Genomic DNA, 26,351 nt, shown 5'->3' on the forward strand with positions numbered 1-26,351 from the left:
TATATCATATATACACACATATATACCATACACACACATACATATACACACACCATACACACATACATACACATGCATATTACATATATACCATACATACATATATATACACACATATATATACCATACAGACACGCATGCATACACACACACACACACACACACACACACACACACACACACACACACCCCATGAGCACACAAACAAGCACACATACATCATGAGCAGTAATCAGCACATCTAGGCACTGTGGCAGCAGTGGACCAAAAGGTAAACAGGGCCCAGGGCCAAAACCCTTTCCTCCATTACTGTCCTTAACTGAAACTTAGTTATCATAGTGCCATTTTCAAGTTTAACACTTAGATATGAAATTACTATAGTAACAATTACTCATTTAAATCTAAACTCCAAAATTAACTATAAAATATTCACAAGTCAGAAATAAGAGGTGTTGTTACCATAGCTAAGATAATCTTAAGAGTCTTAATAATACAAAATCTTATTTTAAAAACTAAAACTACAGGGGAGGGAGATGGGAAAGGGGGAAACTGGGAAAGGGGATAGCATTTGAAATGTAAATATATAAACTATCCAATAAAAAATTGAAAAAACAAAACTAAAACTACACCAACTCCTTTAAGTTTTTTTTGTTTTTTGGTTTTTTGTTTGTTTTTAAAAAAAAACAAAAAACAAAAAACCTTCCCAACCACTGGCAGTTCCAAGCAGAGAACTGTCGTTTTCTCCTTAAATATCAACTTGACCCTTGGAAATTACTTTGGAAATTTCATTCCCGTATTACTGAAAATAGCCGAAAGTTAGGCTCAAGCATACACAAGCACATCAGAAGCCTGAAGAACATATGACATACCCATGAACTTGACATAAGCAGCAATTAAGAACGGACTGCTTGCAGCCAACCTCAACATACCTGCCGCGGTCTGTTCCCGTCTCATACTCCTATGAACTGGGAGTCCTGTCTGCTCTGAGAGCCAGAGAGCCAAGCCACTCTGAGATGCTGCCACCCCAGCATAGCAGGAAGTCTTTCTCCATTACAGGGCCGGCGGAGAGCATGCAGGTGTGCCAGCCTGGACCCAGGGAGGACCGACTGAAAGGCCAGGGCACTCCAGCAGACTATTTCTTCAACCTCCACCTCACGTTTAAATTCCACCTTACTCTGAATCAATCTGGGGAGAAGTTGCTGGGGAGAACTACATGTCAACAATCTACCACTGAATGAAAATGTAAAACACATGGATGCTTCAGGGACACAAACATGTATGTTTATAACAGTATTTGGAAGGAAAACAAATTACAGAGAGTAGTACTAAGAGAGTGTTAGATTGGGAGAGCCAAAGACAACCAGGTTTCACTCCATTCACTTTGGTGCTGTTCAAATGTCTTCAACAAGCTGTGGCCTGAATGTGTCACTCCAAAAATCATCCGCTGGCATCTAATCCCCAAAATGTTGGGATGGAAAGCTGGGGTCTTTAGGGCTGACTGAGTAATGGGAGAAACCCCAGCAACTGAGAATGAACCTTTATAAAAGAAGCCTGCAGGGAGCCCTCACCCCATCTAAGGGCCCTCACCAGACAGCAATCTGCCACCTGCCTCTCCAGCCTCCAGAACTGACAGGCAGACATGACTATTTATAAGTTACTTGCTCTAGGGTGTTCTGTAGCGGCAGCCTGGATCAGCTAACATGAAGCTGTAGTAATTTTTCCATTTTACAATACATTTAAAGGTTTTTTGCCACAACTTTGTAACTTTAGATCAGATGCACATTCCTGAACTTTTATAATCCTAACTGGATTAGAGAAGTGGTTCTCTGAGCCTGGTCCCCTGGTCGGCTGCATCATGACCTAGGTGCCGGTCAGATGGGCAAACACTGAGACCATACCTCAAACTTACATCAAGGGCTGAGCTAAGGCAATCATCGTGCTACTTAAACCATGAGGACCTCAGGTTTAAGATTTCCACTTCCCACGATGAGGTCATAAACCTGGGGCAAAGGCTAAGAGAGGTGCCTATTGACATATGAAAGCTGACAGTGTCTACCAGATTCTCCCAGCAAGTTACAGAGTCCTCCTAACAGGTATACCCCACCCCTACCTAAAACTTCCTAGCCCAGGGACTAGGCTGGGCTGCTCCTTCCTCAGCTGTTCTTCCCTATATTTGACGACTGTCAGTCTTTTGGCCTCTTGTGCTCTTAGTTCCCCTCTCTTGAGCTCTCCCCACAACCCCTCTCTCCTCTCATGGCCCAGTTCAGTTAGCAGGTCATGTTCAGACTGGACCCTTCCAGATGCTTCTGTGTATGCGCTCCCTCTTATCTACAATAAACCTTCTCTACCATACCTGGGAGCAGTCAGGCACCCCGCTTATCTCTTTAAATTCACTCAGGACCTCCCCTCATGGCAAAATCACAGAAACCTTCCCAAGTTTCAAACCACTCTGCCTTGTAACTGACACCCACCTTTCCAGGGCAAGAGCTGAGATGCTTAGGTAAGGAGAAGGATTGCACCTGAAAGCTACTGGAAACTCTTCCTGCACCTCAGGAATCGAGTCCCCACGGGAAGGAGCTGTACCCTGACTGCCTTTTCCCCCTGGTCCTCAAGTGTGGCAACTTGTTAACGGAGGGCAATAGGGGGACCAATTATCCGCTTCCCTTGCACAATTCCATCTCGGCACCTTCACTTAAACATCAGTAGTGTTGTCTGCATTTACCTGTTTGGTGATCGTCTTGGCCAACGTCTTCTGTCAGATTCTGTAAGAAATACGATCATTAACACCAAGAAATCGCAGTAAGCCCTACAGTAAGCCCGAAAACTCAGTATTGTGATAAGCAAGGGACGGCCACAGTGTAAATTCTTTATCAAACACACTTGCACAAAAGGGCCGCCTCAAAGCTGGCGACTGTCTTTAAAGACTCACTTACTAGCTTGTTAAGGGTGTGGTAGATCTTATGAATGTTTGCCAGTGTTGAGAGATGAGAGTTCAGCTGAAAGTCTTTAAAAGAGAGAAAAGAAATCAGCGTTAGCTGTTTCTCACTCAGCAAGAAATTGCAAACGTTCAAGAGTAAACGCGAATGGTTCTCAGCAGCTCGACTAACGCGATACTTACAAGTACATGGCAACACTGAACCAGCCCCCAGGAATAAGCTCTGACAGTAAAGTCGAATCTCCACCCAAATGCTAAAAGTCATGGGAGTTCATGTCAGCTCTCAAGTAAAAGAAAACACTGCAGTGGCTGTGAAACTGTGCCAGCAGCCGACCTGCATTTCTTAGGATATAAATAATGTTAGGGACTCAGACGATCGCAAAGAGAAGACGGCTCAGCTCTCAGAGGAACAGGCTTGCTTCCCCATCCTTCCCCAGAGTTTTGGTATGATAAGCATGCTCCTGCTCAGAAGAATGACAGAGCGGTGTCCCGGAGTCCAGCACTTTACAACCTAACAGTGTATTCCTGCAGATTACATGATTCCATCACAGGAATCTACCACCCTCCACCTGCCCTTAGGCAGGCAGATGAAGAATGTCTTGCGAACTGTTGGTCCCAGAGTGCAGGGTGGTGTGCAGTCACCTGCAGGCCCTGCAGCAGTGGAGAATGACAGATTCTAAAGCCGCACTCATGGGGAAGCAGCCCCAGTACAGAGGGGCATCCATCCATCCACCACCTGTAAGCGCCTCAGGACTGCGTGCTCAGTCAAGCAGGAGACTCCCAGGCTGCTCGGTCCAGAGTGTCATGTAGTGCGGCCGCAGCACACTACCAGGCTTTGGGATTTCCCACCCTAACGTCTCCATGGCTGAGTGCAGCTTAGTGGTAGAATCCGAACCCAGAATGCATGAAGCCCTAGGTCAGTCCCTAGTGCCACACAGGCAGGCACGTTTTTATAAAGTATACCCACATACATATATGCAGGCTATAGAGAAATGCTAACGGGTTATTAATAATTTCATATTTGGAAAAGTATTGTATAAATACCAGGATTGGCATTAATTCTGTTTCTTTCCTATCACAAATGTTAGGGAAAGTGACCTCGAAGAGACACTCTATTCTAGGGAGCATACCATTCTAGGGAGAAAGAAGTAAGTCACTTCACTGAGTTATTACTTGGGACGTGCACCAGACATGGAGAACCCAGCCAGGGGTCAGTGCCACCCTCTGAGTTGGCTGCTGGGCTGGACCCTCTGTCAAAAAGGCTTACTTGCACTAGGAAGCCATTCCTGAGAAGCCCTGCAGGGCTAGAAGATAAGCAACAAGCTGTCCCTTCACACGTGTGTACATGCACTGCTCTCATGGTCACTGCCAGTGCCGGCTAAGTGACGGCCAGAGCAGGGCCTGAGCTTCTACATGGGCCCTAACGATGGCCTCCTGGCCAGGTGTGCTGACGCACTGTGGGGGTGAGGGGACAGCATGCTCAAGACCCAATCTTAGAAAGACACACACACAAACCTAAGACCCCTGATAATTGTTTGCATCTGAATAATCTAGCCATACTTAAGGTAAACGGCACAGAACCCACTTGGCACAACCACACAGAGGAAGTCCAGAAAAGCCACAGGTGAGAATGTGCGTGTGTGCAGTGTATGCCAAATGTAGAACTCCTCCTGTGTATACTTGATAAAAGTGGACAGGAGTCTCCAAGCTAGAAACGAAGCCATGAGGAACTGAAGACTCACGCCCATACCCTTCTGCAGACGCAGGACCACAGGAATCATCTTGGTATTTTTGTTCCTGTTTAGAAACAGGAACAGGGTCAACACATCCACCATCGCTTTGCTACACACACCCCCCTGAGTCAAAGCTGAGACAACGGCTTGTCTTGCCACAGAGGACAACAGAAGAGAAGGAGAAAGGATGTGTCAAAGGCTTAGACACACACACATGCATCTTTGTGGCCACCACATGTCACTTCACAAGCCTGGGGTTCAGGCCTGCCAGCCTTTGTGTAAGTGTCAGAACAAACCTTCCTCTTCCTGTAGTAAAGATGGAAGGCTCACAAGGTAAGAAACAAATTATCTTTACACCGAATCCCCAGACGTTCATGAGCTACTACACCCTGCCCTGGCTTCCAAGTGTCTTCTCCCTCCACTCCAGTCTTCCCACCACACTCAACCTAGTCCACAGTGCACATACCAAAAGCACTACTGGGCTTCACATTCTGACCTCTGGGCCTACAAGATGGTTCAAATCTCCAGCTCACTGGTTTAGTTTTTCAACCCAACTTTCAATTTCATCTAGAGATGAGATGCTGTCTTTACAGTGTGGTAAGAACAAAACTATCTAACTGGCTGCCTACCACAATGCCTACAAGTGTCGGGCCCCAACCATAACGCCTAGAGTAGAGTAAGTACTCAATAAAAACTATCAACTTCCCACCAATAATCAGAGAAAACAGTATCTATCTGCATCCATCTAACACCAGCCCTGTATTAAAAACCCAAAGTCAGAGCTTGGTGACTGAGGTGAGCAGCCTGAGACAGCTCCACAGCCTGTGAGAGAGAGCACTGATCTACACCATGAATGTATATCCATAATGGCTGTGCCAGGGAATCTCCACACACTAGACAAGACACAGGAGTGCCTACCATTACATTCCATACATGAAGTCACACGTCACTAAAGCCAATAAAACGGTTCATTTCACAAGTCAACACACTGTGTCAATTATCCATTTCTGTACCAATTCCTACCACAGCCACGGGCCATCACTGCACTCAAAAGGGAAAAACAGATGAAACCAGTAATATGAATGGCCCTTTCATCTCTCAGTGTAAGAAGACAGGAATTTAGAAGAAAAACAAAAAGGAAAAAATAGCAATAAAAGATAACCTCACAAAGGTTAACAGATATTGGATTTATGGTTCATCCGTTCCATGCTTAGGGCAAGTAACAGACCTTGAAATCTAAAATAGATTTCACATCCTTAAGGCAGAGATGTCAGGGTAAAGATCAAATGCTTTACAGAGAATACATCAGGAAAGCACTAACTGATTCATAAAAACCCGCTCATCTTTCAATTCCAAAGGGAAAATACAAGGTTAAGTCAACCGTACTCCATGATCCGCAGGCTTTCCACAGCGAGCGAGCAGTGGTGGTGTGAGTGCAGGTGACAGCACCCTCCACAGCCAGCCATCAGCTCCACACAGCAGTCTGTCTGATAAAGAGCTCACCTAAACTATCTTCTGGGTGTTTTCAAAACCACCAACGGATGCTAACTGGGTATGAAAATGCTGTTTGCTTTAATTACTGTTTGCAAGATGAAAGGGAAGAGAGGACACAGACCACTCTGCACTGTAGCTATGACGGACGGACGCAGGGAATCAGGAGTCAGATGATCTGGGGCAGTAAATGCAGACGTGAATGTCAAACAACCATTTACGTTCTGATAGTTTATGTATCCATAAGAATCAGAAACAAATGCACAATAAGCAAAACCCTTCCTTTCTTCCATAATGCCAACTGTAAAATATAACCGAGATCTCAATTATAATAGCATCAAAAGGCAATAATACATAAAGGAATAAACGTCAAAAGGTGAGACGGAAATGCAGACACTCTCGTTTGGTGGCCGATGTAAGTGCCAACAGAGATGGCTGTTTCTGGAAGGGGAAAGTGCCAACGCTGTGAAGCAACGGCTTCTCCCTTCAGTAAACTACAAATTAAAGGCAATCAAACTCCTCTTCTGCCTGCCCTGCAGTTCTCACACACTCCACCCCTGTATGCCCACCCATCCCCCACAGCCATCTCCTACCCTTGGAAAAATCATGGGAGGAGAAAGGAAGGTAAGGCTTGGAACCAATCTGAGAACAAAGATGCTGGCCCTGCCAAGCACGTGCTGAGGTAAGCATGAGCTTCCTCCTCAGGTCTAACATCAGGTATGGAGCAGAGGCAAAGAGACTGCAGGGGGCACACTATGACCCTGGGGTTCTGTGGACTCCGCTACTACTTGGCCACTACAGCTCGAGTGCAGTTAGCTAATACATAAACAAGGAGTGAGGCTGTGTGCCGAAGAAGTATCATCTGTAAAACCTCGGTGGCAGGTCGCCCTGGCCCCTAGGCACTGCCAGTCAGCACCTGGTGGATATGCACAGCGGTACAACAGCGGACAGTGCAGAGTGAGGGTGACCAGAAGGGAAAGGACGTGCCTAGGTCTCTGTGCATACACAGGATATAATCAACACCATAAAAGGACCTGTTTGTTTTACACAGGGTCTCTCTACATAGTCCTGGCTGCCCTGAAGGGGACAGTAAACCAGACTTCTGCCTTGAATTTAGAGATCCTCCTGCCTCTGCCTCTCAAGTGCTGTGACTGAAGAATTGAGCCACTATATTCCACTAAATAAGAGAGCATTTCTCCTTATTAGAAAGAGGTTGTCTTTCAGGAGGAACAACGAACAATCAGGAAGCATTTGAAACCAACTGAAATTGGCTCCCACCTCAGCCACAGTAGAAGGGGAAGGCATTCAAGGCAAGAGACAGCAGCTCATCGCTGGGCCCGGAGCCCCGCATCTCATCGGTTCCACACACTCACTTTGCCCTCACCTCTCTGCCAGACTCCAGTGCACAGCTGCACTGTCCACTGCGCTAACAGGGCAGGCCAGCTGCTGCAGCTGCTTCAGGCTAACCAACTCCCTCAGAGAACACACATACTCACACACTACTGAAGCCAAAAGGAAGTCTTTATTTGCCTTAGTGAGGAACTTAAGAAATGGCCCACACACAAATTTTTACTGGAATGCATGGGGGTGGGGGAAATGGGATTACTTCGAGATGCCTTGTTCTGTGTCTGTCCGATTCTCTCCCTTTTCACTATTTCACATAGGAGTTAGATGGCAGCCGTGGCCACCCTGGGAATACATATGTCACACTTCCTGTTAGCCCAAAGGCATTTCTCCACTCTACCTCCCTATGAGACTAAGACCATGTCCCACATAGACTGTACTACCCTATCAAGTATACAAATTATTTTAAAACTGGCTGAGTCTCTCTCTACAAACTTCAGAGGGAAACAGGCAAGAGAATACAATAACGAGCAGGAGACAGGGAAGAGTCCAAGTTATCCATCCGCAGGCAGAAGATCCGACTGCTTCAGTGACTGAGACAGTGAGGCAATGTAGCTAGACCACGGGACACCAAGAGTGGTTAGAACTCATGAAGTCCATAATCGGGGATAGAAAGACATGCAAAGACCGATAATATCTTTGTCACTCACCAAGATCACTGTTCCCAAAGACGCTGAGAAAGCAGTACTACTTACACGATACCTACAAAACCCAAAATCCTTGCAAGGAAAATCAACCATCATTTACACTAAATACAAAATTCTGGTAAAATTGGACAGGCCACAAAACAGAAAAATGCCCCATGTTCATGGAATAGTGTCAAAAAGCCCGGGCCACCCAAAGTGATCTCAATATAGAGAAAATACTATTAAAATATTGACATCCTTAATCGAAGTAGGAAAAACACTAAAAGTCTGTGTGGAACTCATAAGACTGAACAATGAAAACAATCCTGAGCAAAAAGAAAAAAAATCTTGAGGCTCCAATACCTGGTTTTAAAAACTATTATAAAGCCCAGAAATATTGGCGCACGCCTTTCGGATCAGCACGTGGAGGCAGAGGCAGGTGGATCTCTGAGTTCAAGGCCAGCCTGGTCTACAGAGCAAGTTTCAAGGCAGCTAGGACTACATAGAGAAACCTTGTCCTAAAAAACTAAACCAAACAAACAAAAACATACTTCAAAGCAATAACAATATACTACCAAAAACGGAACAAAAACAAAAACCCACCCAGCATGATACTGGTATTAAAAATAAGACACAGGGGGGTTGGGGATTTAGCTCAGCGGTAGAGCGCTTGCCTAGGAAGCGCAAGGCCCTGGGTTCGGTCCCCAGCTCCGAAAAAAAGAACCAAAAAAAAAAAAAAAAAAAAAGACACAGGGGGTTGGGGATTTAGCTCAGCTCAAGGCCTGGGTTCGGTCCCCAGCTCCAAAAAAAGGAAAGAAAAAACAAACAAACAAACAAACAAAAAAAGACACAGACCAAATAAACAGACTAAAGAAGCCAAAAATAAGCCTATATATCTATAGCCAGATTAACAACAAATGCAACAAGAACATAATTACATAAAGTCTCATCCTTAAATCTTTGAAAAATCAGACAAAACAAGAATATCAGTATCTCTCTCTCTCTCTCTCTCTCTCTCTCTCTCTCTCACACACACACACACACACACACACACACACACACACACATTTAAAAGAAAAATCAAGGCCTATGCATCCAACCCCAGCACTCAGTAGACTGAGGCAGGTGAATCTCTGTGAGCTGGAGTCCAGCCTGGTCTACAAGGTGAGTTCCAGGATTCTAGGGCTATAGAGTGAGACCATGCCTCAAAAACAAACACAAAATAGATGACAGATAGTTGATTGATAGAGGTTAGATAAATAGATAAATTAAAAATCAATTCAAAACAGGTCAACAACTTAAACACAAACCCCAAACTACTACTGTGAAAATACAGGGGAAGTGCTTTAGGGCATGGGTCTGGATAAAGATTATGTTTTAGATATGAATCCCCCAAAAAATAAGCTGCAAAAGCAAAATCTGACAAATGGTAAATGAAAATCTTCTGTGCAGCAAAGGAAACAATCAATGGGGAGAGAGAGAGAGAGAGAGAGAGAGAGAGAGAGAGGCACAAGCCCACAGCGCAGAAGAGAGGGTCTGAGAGTCTCTTTATCACCTGAGAGTTTAAGTCATAAACGGTCTTAAACATGTCGACAGCAAAAAAGGAAACCACCAAAACAAACCCCACTTCAAAATGGACAAATGACCTGTGTGGACACTGGCTTATGAGATTTCTTAAGACAGTAGATAAATGAGTAACATGTGAATTAATACAAAAATCTTCAACATTAGTTGAATGGCACGATGCCATTCGGTCATAACGGGACATCGCCTTACACAGGTTAAAATAGCATTATCAAAAAGACAGAAAGAAACTGCTGCACTAGGTCTGAGAAGAACTCTTACAGGCAGCTGGTGGGAACAAATTAGGACTTAGTTATATTAATACTTTAACTAATTAATTATCAATAATTAGCCATTAAGAAACACTCCTCAAACACTAGGAGAGGGAGCCCTCACGATGTGGCACCTCCCTGCTGGGGATGTAGAGACTGAAGTGAGAGGGACATGGGAGGCTCCGCATATGTACTGGACACAGCTCACTAAGGCATGCGGTCAGGTCAGCACACGCCAACAGACAAATGCAAAGACTACCACACACGAACACTATACAGCTGTAACAGAATGGAATCTGCCACCTGACGTGACAAGAGGCAACTGGAGGCCATTTAAAGAGAAATAAGGCAGAGAAGACCAATACTGCATATTTTTACTTAGCTTTAATTGATACATAGTTTTGGAAGTAGTGTGTGAATATATATACGTGTGCGTGTGTGTGCGCGTGTGTGTGTGTGTGTGTGTGTAATGTGTGGTGAACAGATCAGGGTGACTGGATGTGTGTGTGTGTGTGTGTGTAATGTGTGGTGAACAGATCAGGGTGACTGGATGTGTGTGTGTGTGTGTGTGTGTGTGTGTGTGTGTGTGTGTGTGTGTGTAATGTGTGGTGAACAAATCAGGGTGACTGGATGTGTGTGTGTGTGTGTGTGTGTGTAATGTGTGGTGAACAGATCAGGGTGACTGGATGTGTGTGTGTGTGTGTAATGTGTGGTGAACAGATCAGGGTGACTGGATATGTGTGTGTGTGTGTGTGTGTGTGTGTGTGTGTGTGTGTAATGTGTAGTGAACAGATCAGGGTGACTGGATATGTGTGTGTGTGTGTGTGTGTGTGTGTGTGTGTGTGTGTGTGTGTGTGTGTGTGTGTGTGTAATGTGTGGTGAACAGATCAGCATGACTGGCATGTCAGTTACATATGTCGTTTCCATTAGAATATGCATAATCAATGTAAAAGCTAAGAAGTTCTTCTCAAAGTACAGGCCAGGCACTTTGGAAGCAGGGACAGGAGGACTGGTGGGAGTCCAAGCCAGTCTACCCTACAGAGTGAGCTCCAGGCCAGCTTAGTAAACTATAATGAGCACCAGGCCAGCCTGGGCTAGAGAGTAAGATCCTGTAGCAAAAGGAACAGAATATTGGCCAACAGAGCCTAGCAAGGGTCTGAGGGAGGAATGACGAGGGCTGGCTCAAGAGTCTGGTGTAAAGTGGACAGGGGGGAATCTGTTCCCCTGCCACACAGGACAGGAGGCTCAGCAGCCTGTATACTTCAGACTACCTAGTTAAGGTCCCATTGTGCTCACAATAAATGCCTTCTCTGTGACAATGAAATGCATGAAATACCCTGCAGGGGCAGTAGGAGAGGCTCACTGGTAAGGGCAGGATAACAGCCAGCTATTGCCAGAAAACCAAAACAAAATGAAAGGTTATCAAAACCACTATATCACAGGGACCAAGCAGTGCAGGGCTGTGACTCTCCCACAGGATTCGACTGGCATACAGCCTCATCGGCTCTGGCTTCCCCACCCCAGGCAGGCAGGACAGCATCCTCCGGGAGACTCAGCCTCACAGACCTTGCCCCTTGCTGGTATTCTCAACAGCTCTGTTGATATACAGTCCACATTCCACATCCCTCACCATCTGAGGGTCACAATGCGCCAGCTTTAGTGAGCTCAGGGAGTTATCTAACCATCACCACAATCAAATTCCCGGCCCCTTTACCACATTCGCTGCCAGTCCTCACTGTCAGGAGACATGTCTACTAAATGGCTAATGGTGCCTGCCTCACAAAGAGGCTGCAAGAATTAAAAAGTTTAGATCAGCGCCTAGAGCATGGGAGGGAACACCTACGTGCTGGCAACGAGTCAGAGGGTGGCATCTTTTAACCATCTCCCAGCACAGACAAACCAACCCCAGCTTGCTACCTACTTAGGCAACACAAAAGTAGCCTATATGCCACAGAAGCCAGGGTATGGCCCAATCAATTCATGAAAATGGGAGCATGGATTCTAACACACTCAACAACTCAGCCATCACCTGCTACTCCAACAAGGCACACCCAGTCCCTTGCAGTGTGGGAACCAAGGGTCAAGGCAGGACAGGCATACCGGACAAAGGAAGGCAGGCAGCAGACAGGAAAGTGTTAACTTCATTTGTCTGGTCAATGGATATTTGCTACTGGAACAAAGAGCCAACAGAAGGGAGCTATAGAAGGAGCAGGGATAAGCAGGTCACTGTGTAATGCACCATTTGCATAGAGCACAAGAGCCAAAATTACATCCTTCCACGCATCTGGCTATGGGCAGTTTCCCCTCACTCTCAGAGAACCCAGGGAAGAAGCTGGTAAGAGAAACCCAAGAGGAGACCTGCCATCAGAGCCCTGTCTGTGCCTGCCACTGCCATCTCAAAGGATCCAGTCACTTCAGGACACATGGGCTGGCTGTGTTCCCAATGTGACAAGGTACAAAGGCCTCCAGATTCCTTCTTCGCACCCTGCCTACCACTGAGAAGAGAGCTTCACAGGGTCACTAAGAGACAAAATACCATCCAATCTCGATAATGTTGCAGGGCCCAGGTTTACAGCAAAGAATACCAGGCCTAGTACACTCTAGTCCAGAGTCCCAACTCTGCTGTGTCCCAGCTGAGTCACCTCACATATCACCAATCTAACTCCGCCCCATCTGTAGAGCCAGAATGACAGAACCCCCTCCACAAGCTCCTGGGGGCACAGTGAGCAGCAGGTACACGAAGCACGCTGACAGAGTGATGCCCACACCCCACCCCAGCTCCGCTCGGCCTGGACCTGGAACAGCTGCACAGAAAGGCATGTAAGAAGGATAGCAAGGAGATGTATCTTTAAGGCCATTAACACAGTATCCCCTGAACTGACTGACAACGTCCCCGATTTAACTGACCGGGTCTAGGAATCTGTAGAATAGCTCAGGGAATGGCATCTATAAAAAAGAGACGTTAAAAATAAATACTTGGGCTGGAGATGGCTCAGTGGTTAAGAGCACTGACTGCTCTTCCAGAGGTCCTGAGTTCAATTCCCAGCAACCACATGGTGGCTCACAACCATCTGTAAAGGGATCTGATGCCTTCTTCTGGTGTGTCTGAAGATAGTTACAGTGTACACATATACATGAAATAAATAAATCTTAAAAATAAAAAAATAAATACTTAGCCATGCCCTAAGATGTAAAAACGGGGATGGGGATTACCTTCATTATAAAGCTGCTGAGTGGCTCTACGCCAAGTCTCGTTCTCTGGCTTTCTGCAATGTTAGCTATCACCTGTACTTTCCAGCTTGCAAGGTTATTTCCTTATCTCCAACAACTTAAACTGCTTCAGCAGCAAACAAGAAGGTGCAGAGTACTTTTCTGGGCCACAGTTCTCCAGCAGGGTTAGATACCTGTCATCACTGCAGACCACCTTGCCTAGAACTATGCAGAGGAGCAAGCTGCAAGACTCCAGACGACTACCAGCTGCACTGCTCCAAGAGGAAGAGCCCAAAGCAAAGGAGACCAGTACCAGTGGGCTCTGACCACTCACAGGCCAGTACAACGTCCCCTCTGAGGAGCAAGTGAAAAGCAAGAATACAACTAGGACCCGTTCACTTGCAGTGGAGAGCACCCGACCCTCGAGCTGGAAGGCCAAGGCACTGTGTAAAGAACCTTAACCCCAGTGGCCTTGAGGTCCCTCTTCCTATAGTTCAGCTTCCTCACCCGTGACCTCCTTGGAGAGGAGGGTGGAGAACTCGGTAATAAAAGGCCTAGTTCCCCCTCCTCTTGTCCCTTTCTAGCCATCTCCTTTCCCCTCTCCTCCTGCTTCCTCTCCACTCAGACATCCCACATGTCCCTACTCTCTGTACCTTACCTCCTCCCTCCCGTCAGGCCTTCTCTGACCACCGACATCCAACTGCACTCGCGCACACACCCACACGCACACACTCACACACGCGCACACGCACACACGCATGCACACACACCCACACACCCACACACGCACACACGCGCACACGCTTCCTCCACTTTGTTTTCTCTACAGAACTGATCACTACAAACCATACCTACTTATTATCTGCCTCTCGACTGAAGCATAATGAAAACTTTCAGACACATGAAGAACTGGGCTTTGCGCACAGTAGGTACTCAATATTCACACCTGATGACTGACGGCCCCATATCCCAGAGAGGCTAGTTTTTATACATGAAATCTCTCAGCACAAAATAGTTGAGGAACTCAACTACAATCTCACAGCTAATAAATGGCATAGGGCTGTCATGAATCCAGATATTCTGGCTCAAGGCTCTACTCCTACCAAGCAATGTCCTGACTTCCCAAAGTGCCACAGAGCAGAGGGGACACCACTGCACCACACCCATGGAATAGATGCCGGGGTGGGCATGTCTTTGGGCCACAGAAACACTGCCCCAGTAAATGTTTGGAGTCATCATTCTCAGTGGCAAAAGCACCAATCATGAGGTATGGGGCTCACACAGCCTCGACAGTTTCCTTTAGATCAGTGTGTGATGCTGTAGTACCTTCATGCAAAGAAAAACAACCACCCATGAACACGAAGAAGGCCATAAATACAACGTAAGAGCCAAGTATCTGGGGTGGGGGGCCCTCGGGGAGGCACTGACTCACGGGAGGTCGGGACATAAAGGGGCTCTTAAGCGCGATGGGTATCTCTATATCTGGGTTTAGCAGTTGCTCTGACAGGGCATTTGTTCACCAGTCTATCCAACTACACATTTAAGTGGTATAACTTTTTAACATGTAAATTATAACCTCAGTAAAGATGACCAGAAAGGCTTCCTTTAGAACTATCAGACATTATTTCTGGCTAAACAAAATACTTCACCCAAGAAAAACCTACAAATAGTATTCTCAAATCAGTACATGCACAGGGGGTTAGAGGCCAGCTTCTAAGCATCCCACCTCTGAAATGGATTTCTTAGAGACAAAAGAGGCTATCCATGGGGACAGGAGTCCACAGCTCCAGCTAAGAGCTAGCAGGCTGGCCTGCCTGTGTTGTGTTTTATAAAAAAAGAGCCAAGGATAGGTTTTGTAGAGCACGGTATGCTGAGGTGGGAGGGGTGCGGGGGCGGGCATGCTGAGGCATCCCTTCACCCTAAGGTACCAGCCATATAATGGGTATAGTGTAGAGTTTATTTGGAGCATGTGAAGGGAAGTTGAGGCAGAGAAAGACAGACAGACAGACAAAAGAGGTCAGCCAGGAACACGTGGAGAGAGAGAAGGGAGGGGGAAAAGGGGTCAGGGAGAGAAGAGAGTTAGAGAGAGAGAAGAAGCAGAGAAAGTGAGGGGGGGTAAACAGCCCCTTTTATAGCAACCAGGCCTACCTGGCTATTGCCAGGCAACTGCTGGGAGGAGCATAGAAGAAATGCTAACATTGAATACCTGCAATGCTGGTAGTCGGCTTTTGGTCATCTCTGAGTAGAGCCTACAGGCAGCTATACTGAGAAGGAAAAACGCAGCTCTTCTCCACGAGAGCCTCTGCCAGGTAAATGGACAGTGAGCGGCGAGGACTGAGTTTTTAGTTGCCAGCATGGGAAACCAGCTGTGGCAAGTTTAAACGAAAAAGCATTGGTTTTGTTTCCTTTTGTTTGTTTTAAATATAGCACTAAGACTCACTAGGAAAATGAGAAAGCCAGGCCTGTCGATCACACAACAGAAAGAAGTCCTGTGGGCACACGGCGAGATTCCCCACAGACAGAACCAGGACTAGACCAACTCCAGCTCCAAAACCAACAGAGCTGCCATGGCTAAGCACCCACCACAGCAGTTCTCCTCAGGCTACAGCCTTCTTCCCTTTGCTGGCCTCCACCTTCAGTTCTCCTCAGGCTACAGCCTTCTTCCCTTTGCTGGCCTCCACCTTCAGTTCTCCTCAGGCTACAGCCTTCTTCCCTTTGCTGGTCTCCACCTTCAGTTCTCCTCAAGCTACAGCCTTCTTCCCTTTGCTGGACTCCACCTTCAGGAGGTCTGAGGTGGGAGGAGTGCTTCCAAGCAGCTCCCTGCTAAGGAAGAGATCCCCAAGGCCAGACAGCACTATTGGGATGACTCTGCAGGCCCTACTGATACAGGCAGAGGTAGACAAAGGTTTGCTAAACACTCATCAGAAAAGGAAGTCCACAAAGAACTACGAAAAACAAAAAACAGAACAAAAATCCATCCCACACAGAGGGGTGGTGCACCTGGAAGGAGGGGTCTTTTCCCCACCATTAAGTGTTTTTATTCCATACATTCAGCAATTTCAAGAACAACAGACTGTCTTCCTAGGTGACAGTAACTTGTTTAACATTTCCTAATTAAAAGAAAAGAAATTCAAACCTCAGGTAGAAGGTACTCTCTGAAGAGCCATGGACACTCCACTAAAAAAAAAAAAAAAAGAAAAGAAAAAAGAAAAAGTGGTCCTGGCTCTAAAACTGTCATGTGACACTAACTAAAGCATGAAATTCTATTTAAAATGCATGTAAGTGTTTTTCTTCCTAAGATACACTTTCTAAAGTATGTTCTTAAAATAATAATTCTCCAGAGGTACTTCTGACCTGAATTTCACAGTAAGAATAAGCTGTAGGAGGCAATCAACACCAATTCGGGCTCCCAACCAGCACACTTCCCTCTGTCAATGTTAGCTTTAACTTGCACATTTAACATCTAACATAGTAAGTGAAAAGACACCAACAAACTTATTGTACTGTTTTCTGGTTTTATGTGCATTTAGTATTTTACTGGCCTGGATGTCTGTGACTGTGTGTGATGGATGCCTTCAGAGGCCAAAGAGGGTTATCAGATTCCCTGGAACTGGAGTTACAGACTGTGGTTAGCCATCATGGGGGTGCTGGGAACTGGGAACCAAACCCAGGTTCACTGCCAGAGCAACTAGTGCTCTTAACCACCAAGCCCTTGCACCAGCTCCTATCTCACTCTACTGTTAACTGACCAGGACCTGGCCATAAGTGAGAGAAAAATTAAAATAGTGTCAACCCATCTCCCAAACAGATCTGCTGACAGATCTAACCTCCTGTCCCAAAAAGACTTTTCCTAGTCCCTGTTCGTACCTTGCAGCATTTAATCTCTCCATATCAAACATGCTGCTTACTTACTGCTATGTTATGATTTGAACAGGGAATGTCCCGAAAAGGTTCACATCTTGAGTGACTAGCGCTCAGCTCTTACTTGGAGATTGTAAAAACTATGGAACCTCTGGAGCAAGGAGGTCACTGGTGCTAGGTCTTAGAGAGGAGGATATCGTCCCATGCTCTGAGGACAGGGAGGAAGGAGGGAGCCTTCCAAGGAGAGAAGCCAGGCCTCAATGACAGAAGCCATCCTACAACACCAGATTCTTGTTCTGAGGAGGCCTGGAAGCCTTTAAGGTTTTTGAGTAGGAAAGGAAATACCAAAAGTAAAGATGATTCAACAACTGAGAGACCAATGTAGCACAGACTAGGCCTCACACAGATTCACTCTTTTCAGAAAGCAAGCTGCCTCAGACCCAAGATGGTGGTAATGAGTTGGGGGGTGGGGAGGGCAACTGTAGGGGACAGGAAGAGATGCAACCTGTGATCGTTTATCTTGTCAACGTTTGGAATCATGAAAAAGACACTGTGGGTCTCTCTGTGAGGGCATTGGGGGGGGGGCGGGGTTAACAGAGGAAGGACCCACCATGAGTGTGGACTCATGGGCTGAACTACAAAAAAGAAAGTGGCAGAGAGCCAGTATCGTCCCTCCTTCCTACTGATACAATGTAACCAGCCGCCAGTATTGTCCCTCCTTCCTACTGAAACAGTGTAACCAAACGCCAGTATCGTCTCTGTAACCAGCCACCAGTATCTTCTCTCCTTCCTGACACAGTGTAACCAGCCGCCTCCCAAATCCGGCCCCTCACTCCCAGAGTATATCCTCTCTGCTCTGCCAGAGTGTATCCTCAAACTGTAATCCAGAATAAACCCTTTCTTCTTCAAGTTGTTGTGGTCAGCTATTTGGTCACAGCAAAAAGACATTGCATACACAGACTCTCCCTCTCACTACCTAACAGGAAAACATGGGAAGCATCTAAGGTTCCAATGAGGATGACTAAAATTACTGTGGCTTCATTAACCAAAGGAACTAAACCAACTAACTAGTTTTGGTTTCCTATTGCCTTGCCTAACTACAAAGCTAGGGCCACACACACAGCCTATTTCCAGTACATGGGTACCTTGGTACAACTCATATCTAAATGCCCCTGGGAACGAACACTTACCAAAGTCACCAGGCTATAAAGTACTGGATACTTAACTGATAGACTGCATTTTGCTGTTATGTCAGCAGAATGACTAGCTATTATTAGCTACAATTATAAGAATGACCATGATGGTGATTAAGATGAGAATAATGCAACATCAAAACAGGAAGAAGGAAGGAAGTTACAGAGGTAAGAACGCCATCAAGCATCAAGTATGGTCCTGCTGTGAGCCAAGAATGGAGAATGGAGAAAGTCACTGTACACAGATCCCAAATAGGAAGAGGAGGAGAGAGCTTTTGTCTTTGGCAGTTATAGACAAGACTACTGTGATGACTATTCTCCTTGTCAACTTGACTAGTTCTGGAATTAATTAAAACCCAAAATGGAGTGGCACGCCTGTGTGTGATTTTTGCTTAATTTGAAGTAGGAAGAGTCACCTCTAATCTGGACCTTTGAGGTGGGAAGACACAGCTCTAATCTAGGCCACGCCTTCTGCTGGAAGTCTAATATAAGGACGTGGAAGAAAGAAGCTTTTGTTGTTTGCCTGCTTGCTCCTGCCTCATTCATTACCAAGTCCATTCCTTCACTGGCATTAGAGCCTACTTCTTCAGGATTCCAGTATATATCAGCTGAAGCATCCAGCCTAGTAGACCAAACAATTACTGAATTCTGTGTGTGTTACACACACACGTACATACTTAGGATTTATATGTATATATACAAATATACAGACAGATTCATTCTATAAGTTGATACCCTTAGAGAACTTTAATACAACCCCCCTGCAAATAATTCCAATACAGAGTCAAACATCTTCAATAAAACTTCTGAACTGCTTGAATGCATAGTTAAATCCACAAGAAAATATAAGACCTAGCCAAGGGCCAAAACTCAAAGGTCACAAACACTAGAGTAGACAGTACAGGTTGATAGTACCTAGGTCTTTGGGGCTTCCAGACTAGCTGGAGGATTGTGTGAGGGAAGGGGACTTGTCCTTCAGGATGTGATGAGAACAAATGAAAACAAAAGAAATGCAGACTAATGTTTTCTTTAGATCCTGAAGACAGTTCTAGAGCTCATGGTTTGTTTTTGTTTTGTTTTGTTTTGTTTTGTTTTTTGTTTTTTTTTCCCTTATCATTTGGCAATAGCAAATCCTAAATTAAATACTTTTTTGAAAAATGTCTGTAATATATACAAGACGGTTCTTAGAGATTTTACTGCAGATGTAAGTCAAAACAGGATAGATATAAATTATTTCTCTAAAACACCATATTCTAACGAGTTTCTTATTTCAAAAGCCATCCTGTAAGGTCTAGAGAGACTGCCCAATACCTAAGAGGATCTGAGTTTCATTCCCCGCACTCAGTTGAGCAGCTCACGACCACCTATAACTCCAGTTCTATGGGATCCCAAGCCTTCATCTGATCTCTATGGCATCTATATGCACGTGCACATACCCACACATATATACACTTAAAAATAGTAAAAATAAGTTTTAAAGAATTGTCTGCTACATATACAAGTTCAATACTGTCTTAATTGTGTCAGGTCGTTTCCAGATCTTAAAACTCATCAAGAAATGTATATAAGAAATACTCAAGTTAATAAAAAAAAAATAATAATAAAAAAATTAAAAAAAAAAAACTCATCAAGATGTTTACAATTGGGGGCTGGGGATTTAGCTCAGTGGTAGAAGCGCTTACCTAGGAAGCGCAAGGCCCTGGGTTCGATCCCCAGCTCCGGGAAAAAAAAAAAAAACCAAAAAAAAAAAAAAGATGTTTACAATTGGGTTATTAAAACACCCCTCCAATGACCATTCCAATTACTGATGGTTCATAGAATTCGATACACCACACACACAAAAAAAAAAAAAAAAAATCTTAAAGCCCCCACATTTGATTTGGGAGTGATCACTAAGGAGAACTGGCAAAGGATGTGGCTGGTGGCTGGAAGTCCACAAACTCAGGAAGACATGTAATGGTCAAGAGAGAAGGACAGCTTGGCATCCAAAGGGCAAACAGCAGCCCCGTTTGCTTTACTTACATAAAAGTTAAGACATCACAGTTCCCCTTTGCTCACCTTTAGGGTTTCATTTCAGGTTCTGGCATGAGACTACTTCAACCTCAAATTCCACTAAGCTGCCATTCTTGATTTGCTTCCAAAAACAAAAAACAAAACCCTAATTCTTGGGCAAACCAAGTTGCCCAAGAAATATCAGTGCAGTTGTCTGTATTTTCTTCACAAGGGATGTATTTGTCTCTACTTAGTTTCCATACTTATGTAAGGATGTATATACTTCACCCTAGACTTCCATACACTGAATACACTCTAAATATTCCATGATAAACATTGCTTTAAAACGAATGTATGCAAGATGTTTCAAAACTAAGCATTCGTTCCGCAAGGCTACCAGATGCAGGGGAAAATTAACTCGGAGAAAGGCCAGGGCTTGGCCTGGGCTCGCCCTCTGCGGTGCCCAAGGAATCCAGGAATCTCCCGAAGAGAACGCATTGGGTCTCCGCGGCATAAAGCACGAGTTAGTCAAGCAAGGAGGTTCCAAGGGACGCGCTGCATTCTGGGACTCGTTTCCACAGTTACCCACGTGCACCCAATCCAACCACGGCCCGGGCAGCTGAGACTACAAGTCCCAGAATTCCATGAGCCTGCCTTTCCCTTTACACCGGTTCCAGGAGCCAGACCCTAAAGGAAACCCCTAAAGGACCCTCCCGGTGCTTCGGGCGGAGGTAGCTTCTCGCACGCGCGTTGCTATGCCTCCAAAGCGGCCCTCCATACAGGTTAACAGGTCCTGACGCATCAGTCTCTACACCTGATAGTCAGAAATTAGGGAACTGCGTCACACACTGCCAAACCTACGGACCGCCGGGGACCCTGACACCTCTTACGCTAATTCCTCCACCCCGCCTCTAGGACCCCTGCAGGTCCGGTCAGCAAGCAGACAGCGGCCTCCGGGTCCTGTAATCCCAGCCCGCGTTGACCTCACTCCCGGTTGCTCGCTAAAAGTGGCAGCCACTGCCAGCCTCGGGACACCTCCCGAGTACCCGGCCCCGCCCCCTCTCCTCTGTGCACCCCGATGCTCAGGGTGGTCCCCTCCTAGGCTGGACCGGGCCTCTCCCGGGAGGAAGCACCTCCCCCAATGCACAGTTCAACGCTCCCCACCCCGCCCCAAGAGCACCGAACCCGAGGATGACAGCCCTCCCCATCCCGCTCCTCCCCACCTACTCTTCTTCCTAACTCACTCTGCACACCCTCCCCGACCCCTATCTCAGCCCACAAACTGCATCGCAGTCCTACCCACCATCCACTCCTCCAGGGACCCCCATCCCAACACCTGCCCCCAAGCCCTCTCGCCACTCCCGGCCGCCGTCCCGCACACCAGACTCCACAACTCTCCCATCCCACTGCAGTGTCTCCCACTCCGTGTCCGGGTTACATCAGCCCCCAACCCCTCACCCGCCCGGTCGCTGCCCCTGCTCCCCACCCATTGTTCCCGCCCCCGCCCCCAGCCCTCCTTCCTATTGTCCCCGCCCCCGCTCCTCTCGCACTCCCCCGCCTTCCCCGGTAGACTGCACAGCTCCGGCACCGCAAGCCTCACCCGGTACTCAGACCGTAGGGTCTCTCCCTGCCCGCTCGTACCACCCCTGACCCCATCTGCCAGCGCCCGCCGCGGTCTCCACCTCCGTGCACCACCGACTCCCGGCCCCCGGCCTTCAGAATATGTCCCCCCTCCCCCCACCGCGGAAAGCCAGCCAGTCCCCACCCCCTCCCCGCCGCCCCTGCCCCCGCCCCAGCCGCCCGCAGCGTCACGGCCCTCGGACTCCAGGAGGGGAACAGCTCGTTCCCGGGCCAGGGACTCCAGCGCGGTAGGAACCGGAGAAGTGGAGAAGGGAGCACGGGAGCGGACCGGGTGTGCGGGCCCGCGCCGGCCCGCTGGCTCTGTGCTACTCACTGACAGCTGCAGCATCCGAGTGCATTTTCGGGCAGCTCACACCCGCCTGCCGCCCGGGCTCCCGCGCTCCACTCGCGGTCCCCCTACCGACTCCCCAAACCTTAGCTCTCAACAGAGGACCGGCGGCTCCTACTCCGACCCGCCCATCCCGCCTTTCTCATTGGCTAGACCACCACCGAGGGACCGCCCCTCTTCGGCTCTCATTTGACCGAAGGAGTGCAGGTTGCGCCGCCTGCAGCAGGCAAAAGGACCCCGCCCCCTAGACTGCAACGTGATTGGCCCCGGCTCCTCACCTCGGACCGCCCCTGGTAGAGGCCACTATTCGGAGCCGCAGGTTGGACCCAACGGCTGTCAGTCATTCAAGGGTCCGAAAGCGCGTGGAGGGGCGAGACAGGGGACTTGGTCTATCTTGACCCTGAAGCCCCGCCCTGTGGCGGGCGGGTCCTGGAGCGGGAGACCAACAGAGAGACCAACGGAGAACCTAGGTTAAGCATCCGAAACAAAGCGGGCGGAGGGACCCGGAGCCAAGCTGGGGGCCACAGGGACCGGTGCTCCCTGGTAGGCGGTCGGCCAGATCCTGATCCTGCCCGTGCCCTGGTCGCGCCAGTTCTCATCAATCGTTTCCCATCGTGGGAAATTAGAAAAAAAAAAAAAGCCTCCGCTTTCCTCCCTTTTATGCCACAACCTTTCTGTCCCCAACTTTGGAAATGCGCCTCCTTTTTTTAGAGTCAATTATTCAGAGTTGTGCATTGCTTGCGCCAAAGGTTTCGAATGCGCAGGCATTGTCCGTCCGACACTTCTATGCTCCCCAGACAGCGAGAGAAAAACCCAGTGCCACATTAGGCTCTGGGGTCAGTCAGCCTGTCACCAGGACAAGCTAGGTCCCCTGACTATACGTCTAAGAAACATAAGTTGAACCTGGCCAAACCGCTGTTTAACAGAGGAAAGCGTTAATAGGGTTGTGATTGTTAAGTGTCTTGAATCAAAATACTGCTTTTGTTGTTGTTTCTTTACGTTTTTCAGTACTTGAAAACCAATTCTCCTCAATCACTATGGTAATGCAATAACGCAAAGAGATGCTCGAGGACGGGCGCCCCGCCCCCACCGCGAACACACTCTCCACTTGGGAACCTCCAACAGCCCTTGCCCCAAGCACAGCCTGGACTGCCTATAGATTCTGCCACAGACATTGGATGATACGTCCAAAAATAACAAAGGGGTCCGGTCCAGCGTTAGTATTCTGAATTCTACCGCCTTGGCTCTTGAGTTGCAGAGTTTCGAAATCTGGACGGATGTTTGGACGGATGTTACAATAGCGAAGTAGCTGACAGTCCTTGTCATCTACATTACTGTGTTACTGGGATATGTTCCATCCCATCACCCTCTATTTCTCTGTAATTAAGTTGAATCCCTGTAATGTTATCTCTCATATTTGTCATTCAAGTGCATAGGATTCACGTCATCAAATTGCAGAATCTCAGAATTGCACCTGAAGACAATCCTTCATAAAGCATTCTTTTGGGTTCACTTAACAGAACAGTGTCTTAGCTGTTCTGTAAGCTAAGCCTCATAGACAAAGGAAGGTGCTTGTGGGCTCCTAAGTAGGGAACTTCTGTAATTTAAAAAAAAAAAAAAAAAAAAAAGGCTTATTGTGGGCAAAGTCTTCTTGCGTTTGTTTTTCTGTTCCTGATTTCAGCCTAATCCAGTAAGAACTACAGTTTATTCTTGTTCCTGGGATTTTTTTTATGTATAATATTTGTATGTGTTTGAGTTTTGTTTTCCCATATTGTTTTGCAAGAAAAGGGCTTGCTTCTTGGTACTTCAAAATTAAAATAACCCCATGGTTTATATTAGCAATTAATTTGCTATATTGATTTATCTGCAGCAAACTTTATCGTTGTGAGATTATTAAACCTAAAGGACCTGCCAGTTTGCTTTCTCCCTGGCTCTCAGAACTTCCTTGACACAAAGTATCCAGAAAAAAAATATGAACAGAATTCTAACCTTTGCTGTTTCTCAGAGTTTGTTCTAGTAAAGTCAGACCGATTGTTTTCAAGTAAAATAAAGATTTGATTTACTCAGACCAGGGTAGTGGTCGTGAGTAGTGGGTAGGTTCAAAATAGTGGCCTCCACCAGAGGCGATCAGAGGCGAGGTGTCAGAACCAATCGTGGTCAGCTAGAGCCTGAGAAGGAAATACTATTTCTTAGTCAGCTGAGCCTCATTACTCCACAAGTCTCATGAATAATAAAACAACGAAATGACGCTCTTTGACTATCACCCAGACATTTCAACCATCCATAAGATTAAAAATCTTCATGGTCAGGGAATTTGTTATAGTTATGTTCTCCGTTCTCCTGCACTTAGTCCAGTGGCTTCCAAGAGTGGATACTGGCTCACTGTTCCTGAGTGTGAAGGGATGACAACTATTGGGGAATTTTATCTCTGAAAGAAACCTCGGAGATTCCAAACCCAACTTCCTCGTTATAAGAATATGAGACCTGAAGTTCAAAGGAATTAAACATCTAATCCGAGTAACCGGGCTACACAAGAACAAAGCAGTATTTAAAAACTCAAGTTTCCAGCTCCTTGTCTATATCTCTCCATCACCACACTGGTCAAATGAGAAAATCTCATATTCCTGGGACAGTACTCTCCCTGACTACTTGAGTTCTATCACGCTGATACAAAGTCTATTCTTCATATTTGAAATATAGCCTCTTCAAGGAATCATTCAATAAATAATCTTATTTCAATTTTTCTTCTCATTCAATAACTTTCCCAAATAGCAAGGTCCCCCTATAGAAATGTTTACTGAAATACCATCTTTTATATTCAAATCGGCGGGGGAGGGGTGGAGAATGTCTTGAGACTTGGGGGTGGGCAGATTTGAGAATATAACACATCACTTTATTGACTTGGTTAGGATTTAAAACACAATATGAACAAGTTTCAAAATGTATTAGTCAGGATTCTCTAGAGTCACAGAACTTAGGAATGTCTCTAATCTATTAATGAAAATTACTGGTATGACTTACAGTCTGCAGTCCAGCTAAGCCAACAATGGGCAGCTGTGAATAGAAAGTCCAAGAATCTAGTAGTTGCTCAGTCCCACAAGGCTAGGTGCTTCCGCTGGTCTTCTGTGTAAGCTGGAATCCTGAAGAAGTAGGTTCCAACGGATGTGCTGCCAGGTAAGTGCAAGCAGGTAGAGAAGCTTCTTCCTTCCACTGTCCTTCTGTGGGCCTCCAGCAGAAGGTATGGCCCAGATTCAAGGTCTCTATCACCACACCTGGACCTAAACTGTTCTTTATGTGGAACTTACTCTGTCTTGGGCTGGCCTCGAACTCACAGATCTGTTTGCCTCTCTCTCCTGGGATTAAAGGCATGCACTACCATGTCTGGGCCCAAGCTTTTCTTGGCCACTATGCCTCAAGATCTAGACCAAAAGCCTGTGTCTTCCAGTCTCAGGATCTCCATTTCTGAATTCTAGTTCATTCCAGATATAGTCATGTTGCCAACTAGGAATAGCCAAGTCACTGGTGCCTGACTTACCTATTTTGTTAGTTGAGAATTTGATGGGAGTCTAGTGAAAGGATAGCACAAGTTTTGGGGTTTAAACGTTTCCTCCCAATATCCCAAATTCCACTATGTATGCTTGTCCTGTGTAAACTAGGTTGGGATACTGAATTGAAAACAGCATAGCCCTGGAGACTTAGATAGAATTCAGCCTTTAGATTAGTAGATAAATGTGTCTCTGGTATGGCTTGAAGAAAAGAAACATAGCATGTTGCAATTCATGTAACCTTTGATTCCACAGCGTATGTAAAACTCCTCCAGTTATCAAAAGTCGGGCTAAGTAGGTATTCAAGATATGGAAATGAGAATGAATAAAAATTTAAGTGTATTCATAAAGGACAGGATAGTTAATTTCCTCAAACCTTTTAGAATAGATATTACTCGTCTGTGAGCTTAAAATGCACAAAAAACCCTGTTGTGCAGGGAGGACACGTTAATGGTGCCTCCATTTTCTTACAAGCCACCACTGTATCTGTAAGACAGCCTCAAAACGGAAAGCTGGAGAAGTGTCTCAGTGGCTAAGGGAGAGCATTACTTTTGCAG

The 26,351-nt window shown here is 46.4% G+C and overlaps 1 protein-coding gene across 13 annotated transcripts in view; it reads right to left on the minus strand.

Moving 5' to 3' along the window:
- Dcun1d4 (defective in cullin neddylation 1 domain containing 4) overlaps window positions 1-26,351 on the minus strand; it is an 80,276-nt gene that overhangs the window by 48,030 nt on the left and 5,895 nt on the right. For 3 of the 13 annotated variants that reach the window (XR_015636700.1, XR_015636703.1, NM_001436983.1), the window contains 2 exon segments: window positions 2,934-3,004; window positions 2,723-2,762 (listed from right to left, as the gene is read on the minus strand). Coding sequence is in view for 4 of the 13 variants with exons in the window: in NM_001436983.1 (NP_001423912.1) it covers window positions 2,723-2,762; window positions 2,934-3,004 (111 nt within the window). In the remaining 9 variants the exon portion in view is untranslated. 13 annotated transcript variants of the gene reach the window in all.

Source organism: Rattus norvegicus, chromosome 14, assembly GCF_021556685.1.
Source record: "Rattus norvegicus strain SHRSP/BbbUtx chromosome 14, alternate assembly SHRSP_T2T, whole genome shotgun sequence".
Classification (NCBI taxonomy): domain Eukaryota; kingdom Metazoa; phylum Chordata; class Mammalia; order Rodentia; family Muridae; genus Rattus; species Rattus norvegicus.